The 16,391-nt window shown below is 42.1% G+C and overlaps 1 protein-coding gene across 1 annotated transcript in view; it reads left to right on the top strand.

The window, feature by feature from the left end:
• Nucleotides 1-2,223: 2,223 nt before the first annotated feature.
• Nucleotides 2,224-16,391, top strand: part of DPP10 (dipeptidyl peptidase like 10) — a 601,399-nt gene continuing 587,231 nt past the window's right edge. The window contains exon 1 of the mRNA XM_041739998.1: nt 2,224-2,676. Within this exon, the coding sequence (XP_041595932.1) occupies nt 2,605-2,676 (72 nt within the window). The 5' untranslated portion in view covers nt 2,224-2,604. The remainder of the gene's footprint in view (nt 2,677-16,391) is intronic.

Genomic DNA, 16,391 nt, shown 5'->3' with positions numbered 1-16,391 from the left:
ATAAGTAATCAAATAGGATGACAATGATTCCCTCTGATCTATGCTTGTCCCATGTCAACAAAAATCTTTGTACATAAACTCTCAAGTTTAATCAATTGTCCAAAATGGAAGCACATTCAAAGGATGAATGTACTAAAATGATAAGCAGAAGAGCAAAATATAAGGTCAGAAACACTTTTGGAATAATGTAGACCCCTTTCTTCCTTGGGGGAAGAGGGGTAGCATATGGGAAAACAGAGATTGCCATGTTTACTGGATAAACTACTCAATAGCTACTATACCCATGTTTCATTTTTTAAAAGATTTATTTATGTTGATAGAGAGAGAGGGCACAAGCATCCAGTGAGCCAGAGGGCAGGAGGAGGTGAAGATTTGGTGGGGGTGCAGAGGGAAAAAGAGAATTTCAAACAGACTCCCTCTGAGCCTAGATGGACCAGGGCTTGATCTCAGGACTTTGAGAGCATGATCTGAGCAGAAATCAAGAGTCCCATGCTTAATGCCCTAGCCACCCAGGTACTCCCCATGTTTCTAAACTTTGCTTTATACTTTTACAAATAGCAAAGTTATTCCTCTCAAAAACTTATTTCCATTGGACTGATGCACTATCAGAAGTAACTCATAATATTCATTCGACTACCTAGTTTTGAAAAGTAAGCTCTCATCATTCAAATCCAACCTTTCTGAAGAAAAAATTCATATTTTTATTTTCTAATCTAATAAAACCTAGAGATCACTTTTTTTTAATTTTTAAAGATTTTATTTATTTATTTATTTATTTATTTATTTATTTATTTATTTATTTATTTATTTATTTGAGAGAGAGAGGGACAGCACAGGGGCAGAGGGAGAGGGAAAAGCAGACTCCCAGTTGAGCAGAGGGCATGTGGGGCTAAATCCCAGGACCCCAGGATCATGACCTGACCCAAAGGCAGGCGTTTAACCACTGAGCCACCACCCAGGTGCCCTTGATTTTTTTTTTTTTTTTAACATATTTTAAAGGAACTGTTGTCACAATACTCAGGACAAATGTGACAGTTCACTAACAGGCAAGAGCACAACTCCTATTATCCTAGGATAGCCTCTCTCTAGGAATAGCTAGTTCATAGACTCAGACAAGGGTGGGGGAGCTAGGCCTTAGCCAATAAAAACAAACTCAAAGCTACTAGCCGCACTCCCCCATCCATATGCTCCATCCCTTCCCACTAGAACCTTGCCACAACCCTGGTACTGAGTGCAATAACATCCGGTTATTTAACTGCTTCCAGCCTTTTCTCTGGTGAGCAATCTCCAAAACCTGTGCCTGAGACTGGGGACTGCTCGTGGCCCATCTTCTTTGGACAGGCCCTTCTCAGCAACAGGGAAAACCAGGTAGTAATGCACCTAGATGAAGCCGGTGGACTTGGTGTGTCGTACCCACCCACAGGAAGACAACTTCCAAAGAGTTAAATGGACTCATTTGACTCATTGGTTCATATCCCTGCTCTAGGCTCCCAGTACCCACCGTACCAGGTACACACCTTGCAGGCAGGGAATTTGCTAAATTTGTCTGGGTATTTAGTGTCCCCCACAACCCCCTCCCCCAACCCCCGCAATCCGTGTCCAAGCCTTGCAGTGTGTGTGACGCATGATAGGTGCTCAGAAAACCAACTTTGGAGGCGGAGAGGGTTGTGTTAAGCCAAGGGAAGGTTGGAGACAGACGGGACTTAAAATGTGAAGACTTGTCTATGTATCCTGGGGGGGGGGGGTGAGTAGTGGAATGTCATCCCTCGTTCTCATTGTTGGCAACCCAGCCACCTTTGGGAATTCCACTGGCAGCTAGCGGAGGGGGGGGGGGGGGGTCCAGGCTGGAGACTCCAGGCTACCGCTGTCCATTGGCACAGATGGAGAGACGCAGGGGCTCGGCCCGTGCCCTGGGGCCGCCCCTTGGGTCCCGACAGGTGCGGGCAGCCCCAGCGCCCCCAGCCCCCTGCCCTCCCCGGGCGCTGGAGCATGCCCGGTGGCAGCGGCACAGCCACCGAGGGCTTCGCACGGGCGCGCTCCGCTGCTCCGGGTTTTGCAGGAGCCGCGGGGGGCGGGGGCGGGGGGCCCGCGGCGCGGGGCAGCGGCGGCCGAGCGTGTGCGGAGCGCGCAGGGTCCCTCCCGCGCTGCGGCTGCTCGGGCGATGCGGGCGCGCTGAGCGCGGCGCGGGGAGCCCCGGGGCGGGGGGCGCGGGGCGCGGGGCGCGGGGGGCGCGGGGGGCGCGGACTGCGGTAGGATGTGCGAGCCGGGCCCCGCGGGCGCCGGGAGACGCGGCTGGAGCGCGGTCAGGTGCCTCTCGCGGCGCCGCTAACTTGCTCGGTCGCGCTCCCTCCCCGCGGCTCCGCACGCCCGGGAGGCGGGGGCGGGGGCGGGGGCGGGGGCCGCGGAGGGTCTGCGGTAGCGGAAGGAGGGGTCTGGCGCGCGGAGCCCGCCCGGTGCCGCTCCCCTCCCCTCCCTCCCTCCCCTCCCCCGCCGCTGCGCCCCCCCGAGCGCGCCGGCTGCTGTGCCAATGCCCTCGCCGCCAAGTGACGGTCCACGCGTCTGAAGTGCCCGCGAGGAAGTGAGCGCCGACGCGGGCCGCCGGCGATGACAGCCATGAAGCAGGAGCCGCAGCCCACCCCCGGGGCCAGGGCGAGCCAGGCGCCGCCGGCGGACCAGGTGAGAGCGGCAGGGGCCGGGCCCGGAGGGGTGGCTCGGGGCGCGCTCCCCCCCCGCCCCGGCTCGGCTCGGCTCGGCTCGGGCTCGGGCTCGGGGCTCCCCGCTCCCCTCCGCTCCTCCGCGGACTCGGCAGGAAGTTAGAGCATCCGCGCGCGCTCTGGGGCCGGGCGAGAGGATGCGCGGGGCGCAGAGCCGCGGGGAAGGGGGCAGAGAGGTAGAGGCCGGGCTGGCCCGGGAGCCCCGGGGGGGGCGGGGGGGCTCAGATCCCCGCGGGGTGGGGGCTCCGCTGCGCCCCGGGGGCGCCCGCTCGCAGGGTCGGAGAGGGGCGAGCGCCGCCAGAGCCGCCCACTAGGCGAATGACCTCCAGCCGCCGGAGTTTCCCCCCTGCTGCCCCTCTCTGGGGGAGACGGGACGGGGCCGGGGCTGCCCGCGGCGGGCGGTGTTGCGGGCTCCGAGGGCCGGGCCGGGAGCGGAGCTGGGGAGCAGAGGGCGTCAGTGCGGGAAGCTGGCGGGGCACCGGGGCCAGAGGTGCTGGTCTGCAGCGACGAGGTGCCTGTGCGGCCCGAGGGCTATTTCTGGCCCCTTCCTTCCGCACCGGCCACCCCCCTCCCCCGCTTTATGTGGCGTTTCGGGGTTTGTAGCCGAGCCCGTAGGGTGGACCTTCCTCTGGTCTCCGTGCCCGGATTGGGGTGACTCGGGAGTTCGGTGTCGCTTTCTCCCAAAGTTGTAGGGTCGGGAGCGCCGGGGTGCCCGGGCGGGAGGAGGGGCGCGGTGCTGAGCCCGCTCCAGGCGTCCTCCCGTTTACATCCATCGGGGACCCGGAGCCGAGAGGGCAAGCGTCAGGTCAGCGGCTGACGACGGGGGCGCCCGGGGACCGGCGGGCGGCCCTTTGCCCCGAGCGCACGGGTCTGCCGGACGCGCTCCGAGCCAGCTCCTTGCTGCAAAGGGGCCACCGCGAGGCTCCGGCGGTCGCTCGGCCCTTCGCGTAGTGCAGCCCCGAGGAGCAGGGCAGGGGAGCCGCGCGGATGGCCCGAGGGGCGGCGAGCGGAGGGGGGATGCCAGGGCTGCTCTTATTAACATCCCAGGCTTGGCCATCCCTCCTGGCTTGGGGGCTCTGTCGTCTCCCCTTCCCTTTCCCCCTCATTTCCCGCACATATGTTCACACAGGTGGCGAGGGTTGCTCGGTGCCTTACAGCCCCCCCCCCCCCCCAAGTACTGGAGTGAACGTTGCAGTTTGTGCAGAGCAGTGGATTCCTTAAACTGGCCGCTTTACTCCCCGCCCTGAGAACTGTCACGATATTGACACGTCTGTGTTGTATTGTCTGTCCTTTTCCCTTACATCCTTTTCCCCTGCCCTCTCCAACTACAAGGTGGCAACTGGTCAGCAGATTATAAAGGGAATCTGGGGAGAGGAGCATGGGTTTAAGATCCTCTTTCAAGCTGACAGCCCTTAAATTTCATTAACAAGGCGCTGAGCCTCTCTCTCTACTGCTCTTGGAATGATGCTTCCAATAGGAATGATTAGTCAGGTGAGAGTCCCCCCATGAAATCTTTGCTCACTAACCTGTGACACCAGCTGGTTACTTGAGGTGCTGCAAACTGCTCCAGTGCCAGTGGAGGTGGGGAGGAAGAAGCAGAGCAGAGCACGCAGGGACTGAAAATGTGTATGTAAACAGTGGACAAGCTGCATGTGCACCGGGAAGCCTTTTGTCAGGACTAGTCGGGTACTTAAAATTCATCTGGAGAGATAGAGTCAAGCTTGAAGCCGTCTTTTTGGTTCGCGTGCATTTTTGTGTTTTTTGTTTATGGCCACTTCACATATTCAGGGAGTGGCCATTTGCAGAACTCTTGTTTTAATTGAGTTTTTTAAGTGCCTTTTTGGACATTTACAGGATTTTGAAATGTCAGTGGCACGCATATTATGCTTGGGTTAAAAATGCAAGAGAATGGGTTTGCTAGGGGAAGGAAAGCAGAGCGCAGTCCCATTGAGGATTTTCCAGGCGCTCCCAGAAAACATCTACATCTAGCATATTCTTTGTCTGAAGCCTGACATGTGAAATGATGACCAGATAATGTGGATGATTGCTGTGATTGCTTGAACTACTTGCTCTAAGAGTACTAAGTTTTTATTAACCGTGTTAGACATTGTGGCCTGATGCTGCGATTGTCCGACAACTCTCATGTGGCACTAGCTGTAATACCCCCAACTAGATGTGAGTGATTGTCTGATTTCTATATTTCTGAAAGAAAAAATTGATTCACAAATTTAAATAAAAATATAGCTTTATGAAGTCCTACTTAATGGTTAAATAGGGGGCATGCTCCAGCTAATCACTCACTGTGTATTGATTTTGAGTGATTTAAGCTTTCAAATATTGCCAGAAAGGTCTTTGGCTTTTCATGGTAGATATTTTTTTATGAAATCTCCAAAACGCCTTGTCCCGAGGTCATCAGCACACCTGTTTCCACTTACAGAGCAGTGGAAGACTGTGGTCTTTCCTCTGGGTGAAATGGTTATGAATGATATAATTTGGTTGTTGTTATGGTCCTTTAGTGGGCTTGACCCCCCTGTCTCATCTCATCTGTGACTCTCCTAAGGCACACGGTGCCACGACAATAGTCACTTCTTCCCCAGGGAGAAGCAGCCACAAAAATAGCAGGGACTGTGTACCTTTATTAATAATCTGAATCATTGGAAATGTTATCATTTCAGTAGTCTTTCCTTTAAAACTTCATTGATTAAATGTTTATGACAGTTATTTTTGTTGTTCTCATAATGCTCCACATTTACAAAATCTCTAGGTAAATGATTTGATACGGGTGGATAGAATTATTTTTAATATGATCAGTATCCCACTTTACATCGAGGGATCTAAAATCTTGTGTGACAAATTGTAACTTACTATTCTTAAAAAGTAACCTCCTGAATGCTGGCCATGTGCAGAGTACTGTCCTCTGGACTGATAAGGTAACATTTATTAAATGCATCTTTCTACTTGGTCCTCAAAGAAACTTTTTGAGTTAGGTACTGTGGTTCTTCCCATTTTAGAGATGAGAATATAGAGGATTAAAGAAACTAACTTAAACTTGTCTTCATATGTGGTGGAGATGGAACTTAACCCTAGTCTGTGGTACATAAGATAAAATATGGTCATTTAATTCTAAAGCCCTACCTTCTAACTTCTACACAATTACAGTTCAACACATTATTATTATTAGCATAATTAAAAATAATTACAAATATTTTGTGTGTACAGATTTACTTTGAATATAACATGAAGAATTTGTTTAAAGCTTTGATTAGAAATGTAAATAATAGCTCTTAAAATTGAAAAATTAACTTAATATCTCTTCCATTGATGGAAATAATATAAAAAGAACCAGGTAGGTCCTGATAAGTACACAGGAACTTAAAAAAAAATCTTAGTAATGATGGGACTTTCAAGGTTTTTTAAATGAGGTACGTTTTTATAGTTAAATCTGGTTTATCCACATTACCACCAGGTGGCACCCTTCTGCTGAATCCAATGGGTAAAAATATTTCCTAAAATGTTTGGTGGTCCTCTCAGCTCCAAAAAAACCAAACCAAAACAAGTTAAAACAAACAATAACAACAACAAAAACAAAATTCCAAACAAAATGAAAAGCTAAGCAAACAAACAAAAAAACCCCACAACCCTACTTTCTGAAGTATGACTAAACAATATATTTTTATAAGCAACAATTTGGTAGCAAAGACATCATTAGTTATGCATTTTTCTCTAACAAACATATTCTGGTGGAAAACCAGTCTCTTATGGTTCAGTATGCAACAGCCTCTTGATGAAATAATTCGTGGTCAAAACTGCAATTAAATATGTAACATGCAAAATGCCTCTTGTAAAATATCTCTTGTACTTCTCACTTATAGGTAATATTAATCCAAATGTTATCATACAGAAATTAGGATTCAGTCTTTTTATTTCAAGTTTGGTAAGGCAAACTTGATTAAAATTTTCAACTATATTCTTGATGAAAATTTTTTCAAAAGTTATTTTTCCATCTTTCCCTGACAAATATAAAAGATGTTATAATTTAGTCTATAAACTATTGTTTTTAACACAGAACCTCAAAAGTAGCTCTTAGAAATCATGCTGAAAAAATACTTAATAGGCCATTTATTACTCTTTACTCAACATGACATAAATATATCTAATTGATCGGAGACTTCTTTTGATTTGGTTTACAAAAGATAATTTACATTGGGTAAAGGGTGCTCACTTCGGGCACATATACTGGAATTGGATTGGGTAAAGGTATTGTGTAGAAGTCTTTATGACTTAGGAGATATTATACACTTTCTACTATCGCTTAATTTCTTATTACATATGCATGGTATATCTTATTACATGTATATATGCCATTTTATCTAGGGAGTTTAGAACATTCCACAAAACATCCCTTGCTTGTAAGCTTCTAATCTTTTTGTTTATTTCAGGGACTGAGCAAATTGCACATTTAAGAAAAATTAAACTATATAAAAAGAGGTTAAAGAAAATTGTATTATTAAATATTAATGCTGCATTTTCTTATAAAGTGCATTATATTAGAACTAAAACACTGAAAACAAACTTCTCTCAGCCTGAGTAAAAATAATGCTATTTAAAAATTTTGGTTCATTGAATCACTTACAATTACATAATGTTACTATTGTCTATGCATTGGGTTATGCACTGGAAACCACAGATTCAAGTTTATATCCCAGCTCCACTAGTCATCTCTGCTTCCTTGGGCAGGCGAGCTTATTTTCTATATTTCTTTTGTGAATGGAGGTGATCCTTTACATATTTATTGTAATTATTAAGTGAAATAATATGTGAAGACTTTTGAATAAAGCCTATCTCATGAACAGGAACCTAGAAAAAGGTGGGGGGGGGGAGGCTTAGAGGATCATCGAGTTACCTATAACTGGTATGTTATTTTAACATTTTACAAAACATTGCACTGTTCAGTACCCATGTTAGGATTACATATGAGGTTGCACATGCACATACATATTATATTAATAATATGTATTATGTGGTTTGAACATCAGGGCTGATTTGGCAGAAACATACTCTATTACATCTCTACTTCCATTCAGGCAAAACTCACTTCTTTACCATCCTACTCTCTAAGGACCCAAACTGGAAGTAAACTTTGGCTAATTCTCACTAACAGGTGAATTAGCTGCAGAATATGCTGCACTCTGTTTTCAGTGTAATATGCTTCCTAAGGTAATGAGCATGGAGAAAGGAGATATTTGAAATCCTCTTTAATATTTAAGATAATATTTCATATTTGGTGTTCCAATTATAAAACTATATATTTCCATATATATATTCCATATATTTCCATACTCGTTGAGTGGCTTTACCTGTGTTCCAATCAAGTTCATATTTTACGGAAACATGATACAATAGCCCCACCCTTAGCCCCATTCCCATTCGTTGTTCACTTTCCACAATTTCAGGTCCCCAGGTCAGCTGAGATCCCAGAAACAGACGATTCTCTGTCAGAGATAGTGTCAGAAGGTCAGTAGTAGCCTCACATTCTGCCCCAATGCTTGCATCATTCACCTCACTTCATTTCCTCACATAGGCATTTTATCTTCTCACATTGCCATCATCATCATCATCATCATCATCATCAGAGGATGATGAGAGAGCACATTCATATAACTTTCATTATGGTATATTATAATAGTCCTATTTTATTAGCTATTGTTAATCAGACTGTACCTAATTTATAAATTGAACTTTATCATAGCTATGTGTATATAGGGAAAAACATAGTGTTATATATATAGGGTTCAGCAGTATCAGAGGTTTCAGGCATCCACTGGGGATCTTAGAATATATCTCTCATGGATGAGGAGGGGCGACTAATGAGGACATAACCTGGGACATGCATCAGCAAGGAAAATTGGAGCTTGTCCCATCTGAAGGCCTGTAAAAGGTCCCCCCAAAAAGGGCAAATAAATAATGGACTATAAATATCTTAATTAACACATGTCCTCCTGTAAATTTAGAAGTGTTTCTGCCCTGGTGTATGTCCTAGTGTATGTTTTAAAGTTTGTACTGACCTGATCTACAAGCTTTTTGACAACACGCAGTCTTTGTTTACATTCTCCTAACTAGACAGTCCCTGTCCTCCAACATTTTTAAACTGTACACCGTCTCCTGGTAGACATTCTTTTCATTTATTATGTATTAACTAAAAGGAATGATTGTTACTTCCAGGATGATAATGTGGGAAGTAGGTTTAGTGGGGAGGATGGAGACTGAAGAAAAAGCTCTTCTCTTATGGATTCATTTTTGTTACATTGTACTGATTCCTCAGGGTTTCAGACATACCCTTATATAATGGTAGATGTAACACTCACTGCCAGGATACATACAGAAAATTTGCTTTTATCCAAAACTGATAAAATATTTTACTTTGAACTAATCCATTCAATAATTGATGTTAACAGTACAGTACCCCTTGTAATGTCTTCCATATAATAAAAAATGATTTCCTTTTTCTTTTCAAGGTTGGCATGCTATAGTTTATTTGAAAGTGACTGAAATATTAATACTTTTTAACTTAATTTTCAGATGATATGCTAATTCCATTAACCAGAATAGTATATTCTACAATAATTTTGGAATTGACAAATGATATTCAGATTTAATTATAAGTGGGGGAGAGGCAATGTGATGTAGGATTGAGAACAAAGTCAAAACAGATTTCATATTAAAACTTTCTTCTACCATTCCCTATGCAATGCAGGGCAGACTATTTAATCTCTCTAAAACCATTTCCTCATCTTGAAAGGAAGAGGATGGTGAGAATGATAACAAGGATTAGAGACAGTCTGTGGGAATGGACTTGCATAACCTCTGGCCGAAGATAGAACTTAGCATTTTTATTCTTGTTGCTACTATGATTCTAGATTATCTGAGAAGATTATTTCATGTTTTGCTAAGACAATTTTACATTAATGAAAATGGTGAATATATGTATGTGTGGGTGTGTATACATAACAAACACACCACATGTATATACATATAAACACTTATCATCTAAATATATGGGGTATTTTAGAGTTAGATTATTAAAGAGCATTAGGTAGAAATCAATTCATAACAATCTGACTAATTTTTGCTATTTTTAGATGATAACCTGTTTTCCTGAAAGCCTTAGGATCTTCTTCAAAGTGTTCATGGTTTAATATTCTCTTTCTGGAAGTTTGGTTTCGAGAAATGATGGACTTATAAATTCGTTGCATACAGGAGCTGATAATAGGTTGGGTTAAAATTTAAGTAATGTTAGTTGAGTGAATAGTCAAAACTGATTGTGCATCTGAGAAAGCCAAGGCAAACTGTATATTCTTCAGCCAAGTTGAATATCACCTGACTTTCTTATTATTGCAATTTATCATACTTACTGATTTTCTCAGGTCAATGCGAAAGCCTGTGTATCAGGTTACAAAGTAGCAAATGAAGAAAAGTGAGGGAAAAAAGGTATTTTTATTATCTTTATTCCCACCCCCTTTTTGAGATCTGAATGAAGATTCAATTTTTTATACCATCTGAAAGCCTCTGCTCTGAAAACAATGACAAACCTGAATTTTATAATTGAGAACTTGAATGGCAGGCTCTCCTGCGATTTATTTTCAAGTAATGGACCAGTGAGACCACTTGAGATTGCATTAATAATGCTTCTACAGGGTTAGAAGTAGGCTTTTCCTGTTATTGTTACTTGGATTTACTTTTGGCAGGAGGAATCAAGTGAAAACTCTTGATACCCTTGCTTCCATTAATCACATCTCATCTCCAGGAAGGGTTTTATTATGAGTTAATGATTGCAAGACATGGCTGGTTTGTTTTTTGTTTTTTGTTTTTTTCATTTCACATGTTTTGAAAAAAGTGTCAGAAAGTTGTTGTTATTGTTTTAATAAAGTGACCTTTTAAATCAATGTCTTACAAACTTGCACACTGATTCTTCTGCACACCAAATCAAAGATTACGAGTCAAGATACCTTCTGAGTAGAGGTCAGAAATAGGTCTTTTCAAGAATAAAAATATAAAATTCATAAATTTCTAAAAATATAGAAATAGGTAATTTGTTTGGATAGATTAGTATATAATTTGTATTTCCTAGTGTCTGAGTTTATCCTATCTACTCCACTATTTTTTATGGGAAAAGAATATACATTTGTTTGTTTCTTTTCTAAGTACCATGAAGGGATTAGAATTATCCATTTCCTCTGATCCTAGGAATTATGTGTATTTCACTTTTTGACAGTCCTATTGGCAGTGATAGGTGGGTGTGAACTGAACCTCGAGTTGATAATGGAAGAGATCCACCCCTGTTCACATTTATGGAGGTTGCTTATTATTGTTCTAAAATGAGATTTACCTAACAGTTGTGCCACAGTGCATTATAAGCAGTTTCTTCTGCATCTGCCATTCCTTAAAAATGTCTGCTTACAGAATCAGTGCCTCTTATGTTACAGGATGGTGATTTTGAATCCTTTGTCTGTATTTCCACCTGTGCCATATCCAAATCCAAATCCATTTCCTTCCACCTCTCTCCATTTCTGAGATTGATCTCTGGCCAAGATTGATACTCTGATGTCTAAACTACTTTGATGTCCACAGTGGCCTTGCCTTTCCAAATTCTTCCTTGAAATGGCCATAAAGTAATAAATGATGGTAGCATTTTGAGAAAGTATTCTGATTGCTGAATCTAATGTCTTTGTTTTCAAATCAGGAGATATCCAATGGAGAGATGAAGTATCTTGTCTCAGGTCACACAGTAGGTTAGAATCAAGAGGCAGTACTTGATTCTGGGCCTCTTCACTTATGGCCATTTGCTGCATGTCCTGCTGCTAGATTCAGCTGTTGATATAGCACTTTTGTTGGTGCCTTAGTGACACATCTACCTTGTTAGCACTTGACAGAGGAGTAACTTAAAAAAAAAAAAAAAAGTCCTTAAAACCTTTGAATCTTTAGGCAGAACTCACTTGACATTTCTTGGTTTCTCCTTGGTTTCTCCTAGGCCAGTGGTCCTTAGACTTTTAATATCTTGCCACAAAGCTTTAGAGAACCATATAAGCATTTTCTCCAACTTGCCATGACAAGAAGTCACCTCAGTACCATAAAGCCATTTTGGAAGTAAACTGAGATCCACTGTTCTAAGGACATGTTAGCACCTTCCATTATACATGCACATCCTGGCATTCTTAAATCTCTTCCTCTCAGCATGAATGACCTCCCATTGATCTCTCCCTCAGCATTTGAAATTACAATTTAATAGTGAGCAGACTAGTGACTGGTTGACTCCCTCCTTCAGAAAGGAGGGGTATACTTAGGAACTCTGGAAAGCATGTCGGCGAATTACGGAACTTCCTTGAGAATAGAAATAACAGGCTTCTGATTCACTGGATTTCTTGTAAGGCAATTTTAGACCCTCTGATAATTTTGTCAAAGTACCAAGTTTCAATACAAGACCCGAGAGACTTCTTTTTAAATTATTTTTTTAACTGGAGTTCAATTTTCAACATATAGTATATCACCCAGTGCTCATCCCGTCAAGTGCCCCCCTCAGTGCCCGTCACCCAGTCCCCCATTCCCCCCACCCACCTCCCTTTCCACTACTCCTTGTTTGTTTCCCAGAGTTAGGAGACTCATGTTCTGTCTCCCTCTCTGATATTTCCCACTCATTTTCTCTCCTTTCTCCTTTATTCCCTTTCACTGTTTTATATATTCCCCAAATGATTGAGACCATATAATGTTTGTCCTTTTCAGATTGACTTATTTCACTCAGCATAATACCCTCCAGTTCCATCCACGTTGAAGCAAACGGTGGGTATTTGTCGTTTCTAATGGCTGAGGAATATTCCATCGTATACATAGACCACAGCTTCTTCATCCATTCATCTGTCGATGGACACCGAGGCTCCTTCCACAGTTTGGCTACTGTGGACATTGCTGCTAGAAACATCGGGGTGCAGGTGTCCCGGCGTTTCACTGCATCTGTATCTTTGGGGTAAATCCCCAGCAGTGCAATTGCTGGGTCGTAGGGCAGGTCTATTTTTAACTCTTTGAGGACCCTCCACACAGTTTTCCAGAGTGGCTGCACCAGTTCACATTCCCACCAACAGTGCAAGAGGGTTCCTCTTTCTCCACATCCTCTCCGAGAGACTTTTTTTTAAATTTATTCATAGAGATGCAGAGAGAGAGAGAGAGAGAGAGAGAGAGAGAGAGGCAGAGACACAGGCAGAGGGAGAAGCAGGCTCCATGCAGAGAGCCCGACGCGGGACTCAATCCAGGGTCCCAAGGATCACGCCCTGGGCCGCAGGCGGCGCTAAACCGCTGCACCACCGGGGCTGCCCCCGAGAGACTTTTATTTGCAAAATAAATAAGAATGTTCAAGGACACAATTTTTTATAGTGGGAAGAACTAGGACTTTTTCTACATTTAACCTCAGATTAAATTCTGTTTACTACTTTGAGTAAGTTACTCTGTCTCTCTCTGAATTTAATATTTCACTTGGAAATGGGATGATGCTTATATTGCAGGATTGTTCTGATGATTAGTAGTGAGATAGATTTATTATCCAGGAGGTGCTGAAAAAAAGTTCGTGTCTATTTATTTACTTTTTTGTTATTAATATGTATTGGGCTACTACACCAGACAGAGGCAAAGTGATGCAAAACCAAGTTTCACTGGATGTTGAAACATTTGGGAACATTCCCAACATTTGGGAATACCAGCTTTAAAGCTCATTTCTCCATTACTTTAACCAAAATACAGAGTAAATTTATTATTAAATTCCTGTTTTTACTGATATGGAGATTATATGGAAGTATCTTGGCTCCAAAGCAAACATGGATTAGGGATTAATTAAGAAAATATATGGCATCCATTTTTATATTACTTATAAGTACAGGAAAACCAACAAAGTTTGCATTTTGAAGGTGGTGAACTGAATATATATTTGCTTTTCCTGAATTTTTTTTTCTTTCCCCATTCCATGCCTAAGTTCTCTTCTCATGCTTATAATACATTCTACATTTGAAGTGCTGCTTCATTTCTACTCAAAGCTGTAGTCCTTGGGCTGTAACAGTGAGTCAAAAAAAAAAAAAAAAAGAAAACTAATATAGAATCACAGATGGTGCAAATATTTGAAAATAGGTAAATACAATTTAGGATTAGCTACTTGGGCTCAGAAATGTCAGCTTGATATTGCTTATTGGTCACATAAGGCAGTTTCAGTTAAGGAGAAACCAGGACAAAAGCATCATGATATAAAATTGCTGGTATGGAGCTATGCAACATAGCAAGCCCATAATTGTTATATAAAGTCTAAAATGCATCACTCTGTAACAAGAAAAGGTGTTTCAGAGAGGTCACAAAGTATGAAGAGGTTATACTATACAGGGGATAAAAAATTAAGCAGTTATCATAATGTGGAACTGCTGTACAGTACCATTTTCTGTTTAAAGCCATTTTTTTAAAGAGAAAATATTCATTCTTATGGATATCCTGTAGGCAAGCACATATTAAATGACTCGAGTGTGGGAACGAACAAATTGCCAGCATCAAGTCCGTTGATGGTGATTATTAGTTATATGTGCTGTGTGTTCCTACTTCTGAATGAGAGTTTGAAATAATGCAATCTAATTTTCCTTTATTTTTGTCTTTTTAAGAGATACAGTTCTTTTTAAAGGATCCTAGAACTAACCGTGATGATTCAGTCACCTCATTTACTGATAAGATGGTGGGAATGATAAAGGCAGACTTGTTCAAGGTCATACCAGTGATGAATTTGGTAGATCAGAAATCAGAGCTTTTCCCTCCTAAGTTAGGAATTGCTAGGAGACTCACTCAATCATTAGGATCATAAAAATCATTTTTGGTTGAATGTATTGACATCAGATGAAGAAAAAGTAGATGATAATTAAAATGGGAAGTTTCCAGTTGGTCTTAAATTTGTGGGGTTTTTTCCTTAGTTTTTTTTCCAGGAAATAGGTTTAATAAAATTAGATCTGTTATATAGATTGTATCTGGAAGTATCAAGGAGCAGAATGTCACATGTGTAATGGTTGGAGGAGGCCTACGTTTTCTGTTGTTTCTCTTTTCTTAGATGAAGTGGCAGAGAATAGGAAGGTGTGGTGCAGATCACATGTGAAGGTCTGAAGAACACAGCACTGATCCTTTCAAAGTATATGTTCACAAATAAAAAATCCTGGTTCCTATCAAAATTTACAGAGAACAAATGTCAAGGATTTAACTTATTAATAAAGGAATGGTGAAGATGGTAAAAGTAGCCCAAAGAGCATTTCAAGGAGGGTGATTTATATATTCATTCAGGAAAGGAATGGCACAATAGTTTGCAAAATAAGATGCACAACTGGTTAATATCTGACAGCATTTAAATCATAACTTTTGTGGTTATCTATAACAGACAAATATTTTGTAACTTCTACAATTAATGTTTATGTTGTAGATTTATGACAAAAGTAAATAGTGTAAGAAAGGTGTATTTTCCTAAAATTGTGTAATGCTTGTGTGCACCAATTAGACCATGATTCAGCCTGCCATCGAAAAGATGAACATGCAGTCATACTTAAGTTTTATTTCCAAGTTCTCAAAAATTTTCTTATCCCCTAACTCACAAAAATGGTGCCATCTGGGTCTACACTTGATATCACAGCCAACTTCTTAGGCAATTTTATCAAAGCTTTCTACAGGCCCTGTGGAGCTTCAGGTGTCAAATCTAATTCACCTGCAGTGAGGTCCTGGAATGCAGCCAGTCAGCCAATACTGTCTCTCAAGTTCATGCCAACAAATTGGTCCAGGTGTTTTTGAGGGATGGAAGGGAACAACTTGGTAATTTCAAATAGCTGTTTGCAGGAAAAGATTAAGTAGAATAATTGCCCACAAGGTGGTGAAAAGCCATCCTTGAAGATTCAGCAAAATAAGGTTCAGATGAAGTTGTGTGGTGGTGATTGTCTCTAGAAGATGGCTGCCCTTAGGAGGAGATACCATACCTATCCACACAGTCGGATTTAAGACGTGTAAGTTTTCCTTCTGTTGACACTCATTTTCTTTATTGCCAGTCAAGAAATAGCTTCTTCTCATCCATCTGCATATTTGGGATTCTCCCATGATTTTCTTTGTTCCTTTGATGGTAACCAAGGAGTAGTAACAATGTATGTATTACTTGAATGTATTTGTCTCTGTGTGATGGCTTAGTATGGCCTGTCTTGAGAATTGACGGTTAGGGGCCATACAAAATGAAGGCCTTATGAATATGAAGGGAAATAAAGAAACATAGAAATGGGTCTGGAAATCTCAAGAGAGAATCATGGCTTGCACATGAAGCAAGCCACTTCCCTAATTGGCCCTCTATTTTCTTTCTTTCTTTTTTTTTTCCCCTCTATTTTCTAATCTGAGTTTGAAAGAAAAAATGTTTGAATGAATATTTATGTACTGTGTGCAAAGGGATTTGTGAATCTGGGGTTGAAACAATCTTATCGAACTATTAAAGCTTATTTTCCTGATATATCTTTTATTGCCTACAGAAACCTTTTATTTATAGGCATTGTCCAATAGTACATTCTGGAATGATAAAAATGATCTATATATGTGCTCTCTGGTGTGGTACTCATCAGCCACATGTAGTTAATAAATCCTTAAATT

The sequence above is a fragment of the Vulpes lagopus genome, chromosome 24, assembly GCF_018345385.1.
Source record: "Vulpes lagopus strain Blue_001 chromosome 24, ASM1834538v1, whole genome shotgun sequence".
NCBI classification, from domain to species: Eukaryota; Metazoa; Chordata; class Mammalia; order Carnivora; family Canidae; genus Vulpes; species Vulpes lagopus.
The sequence above is the reverse complement of the archived record's forward strand: the minus strand, read 5'-3'. Positions and strand labels throughout refer to the sequence as shown.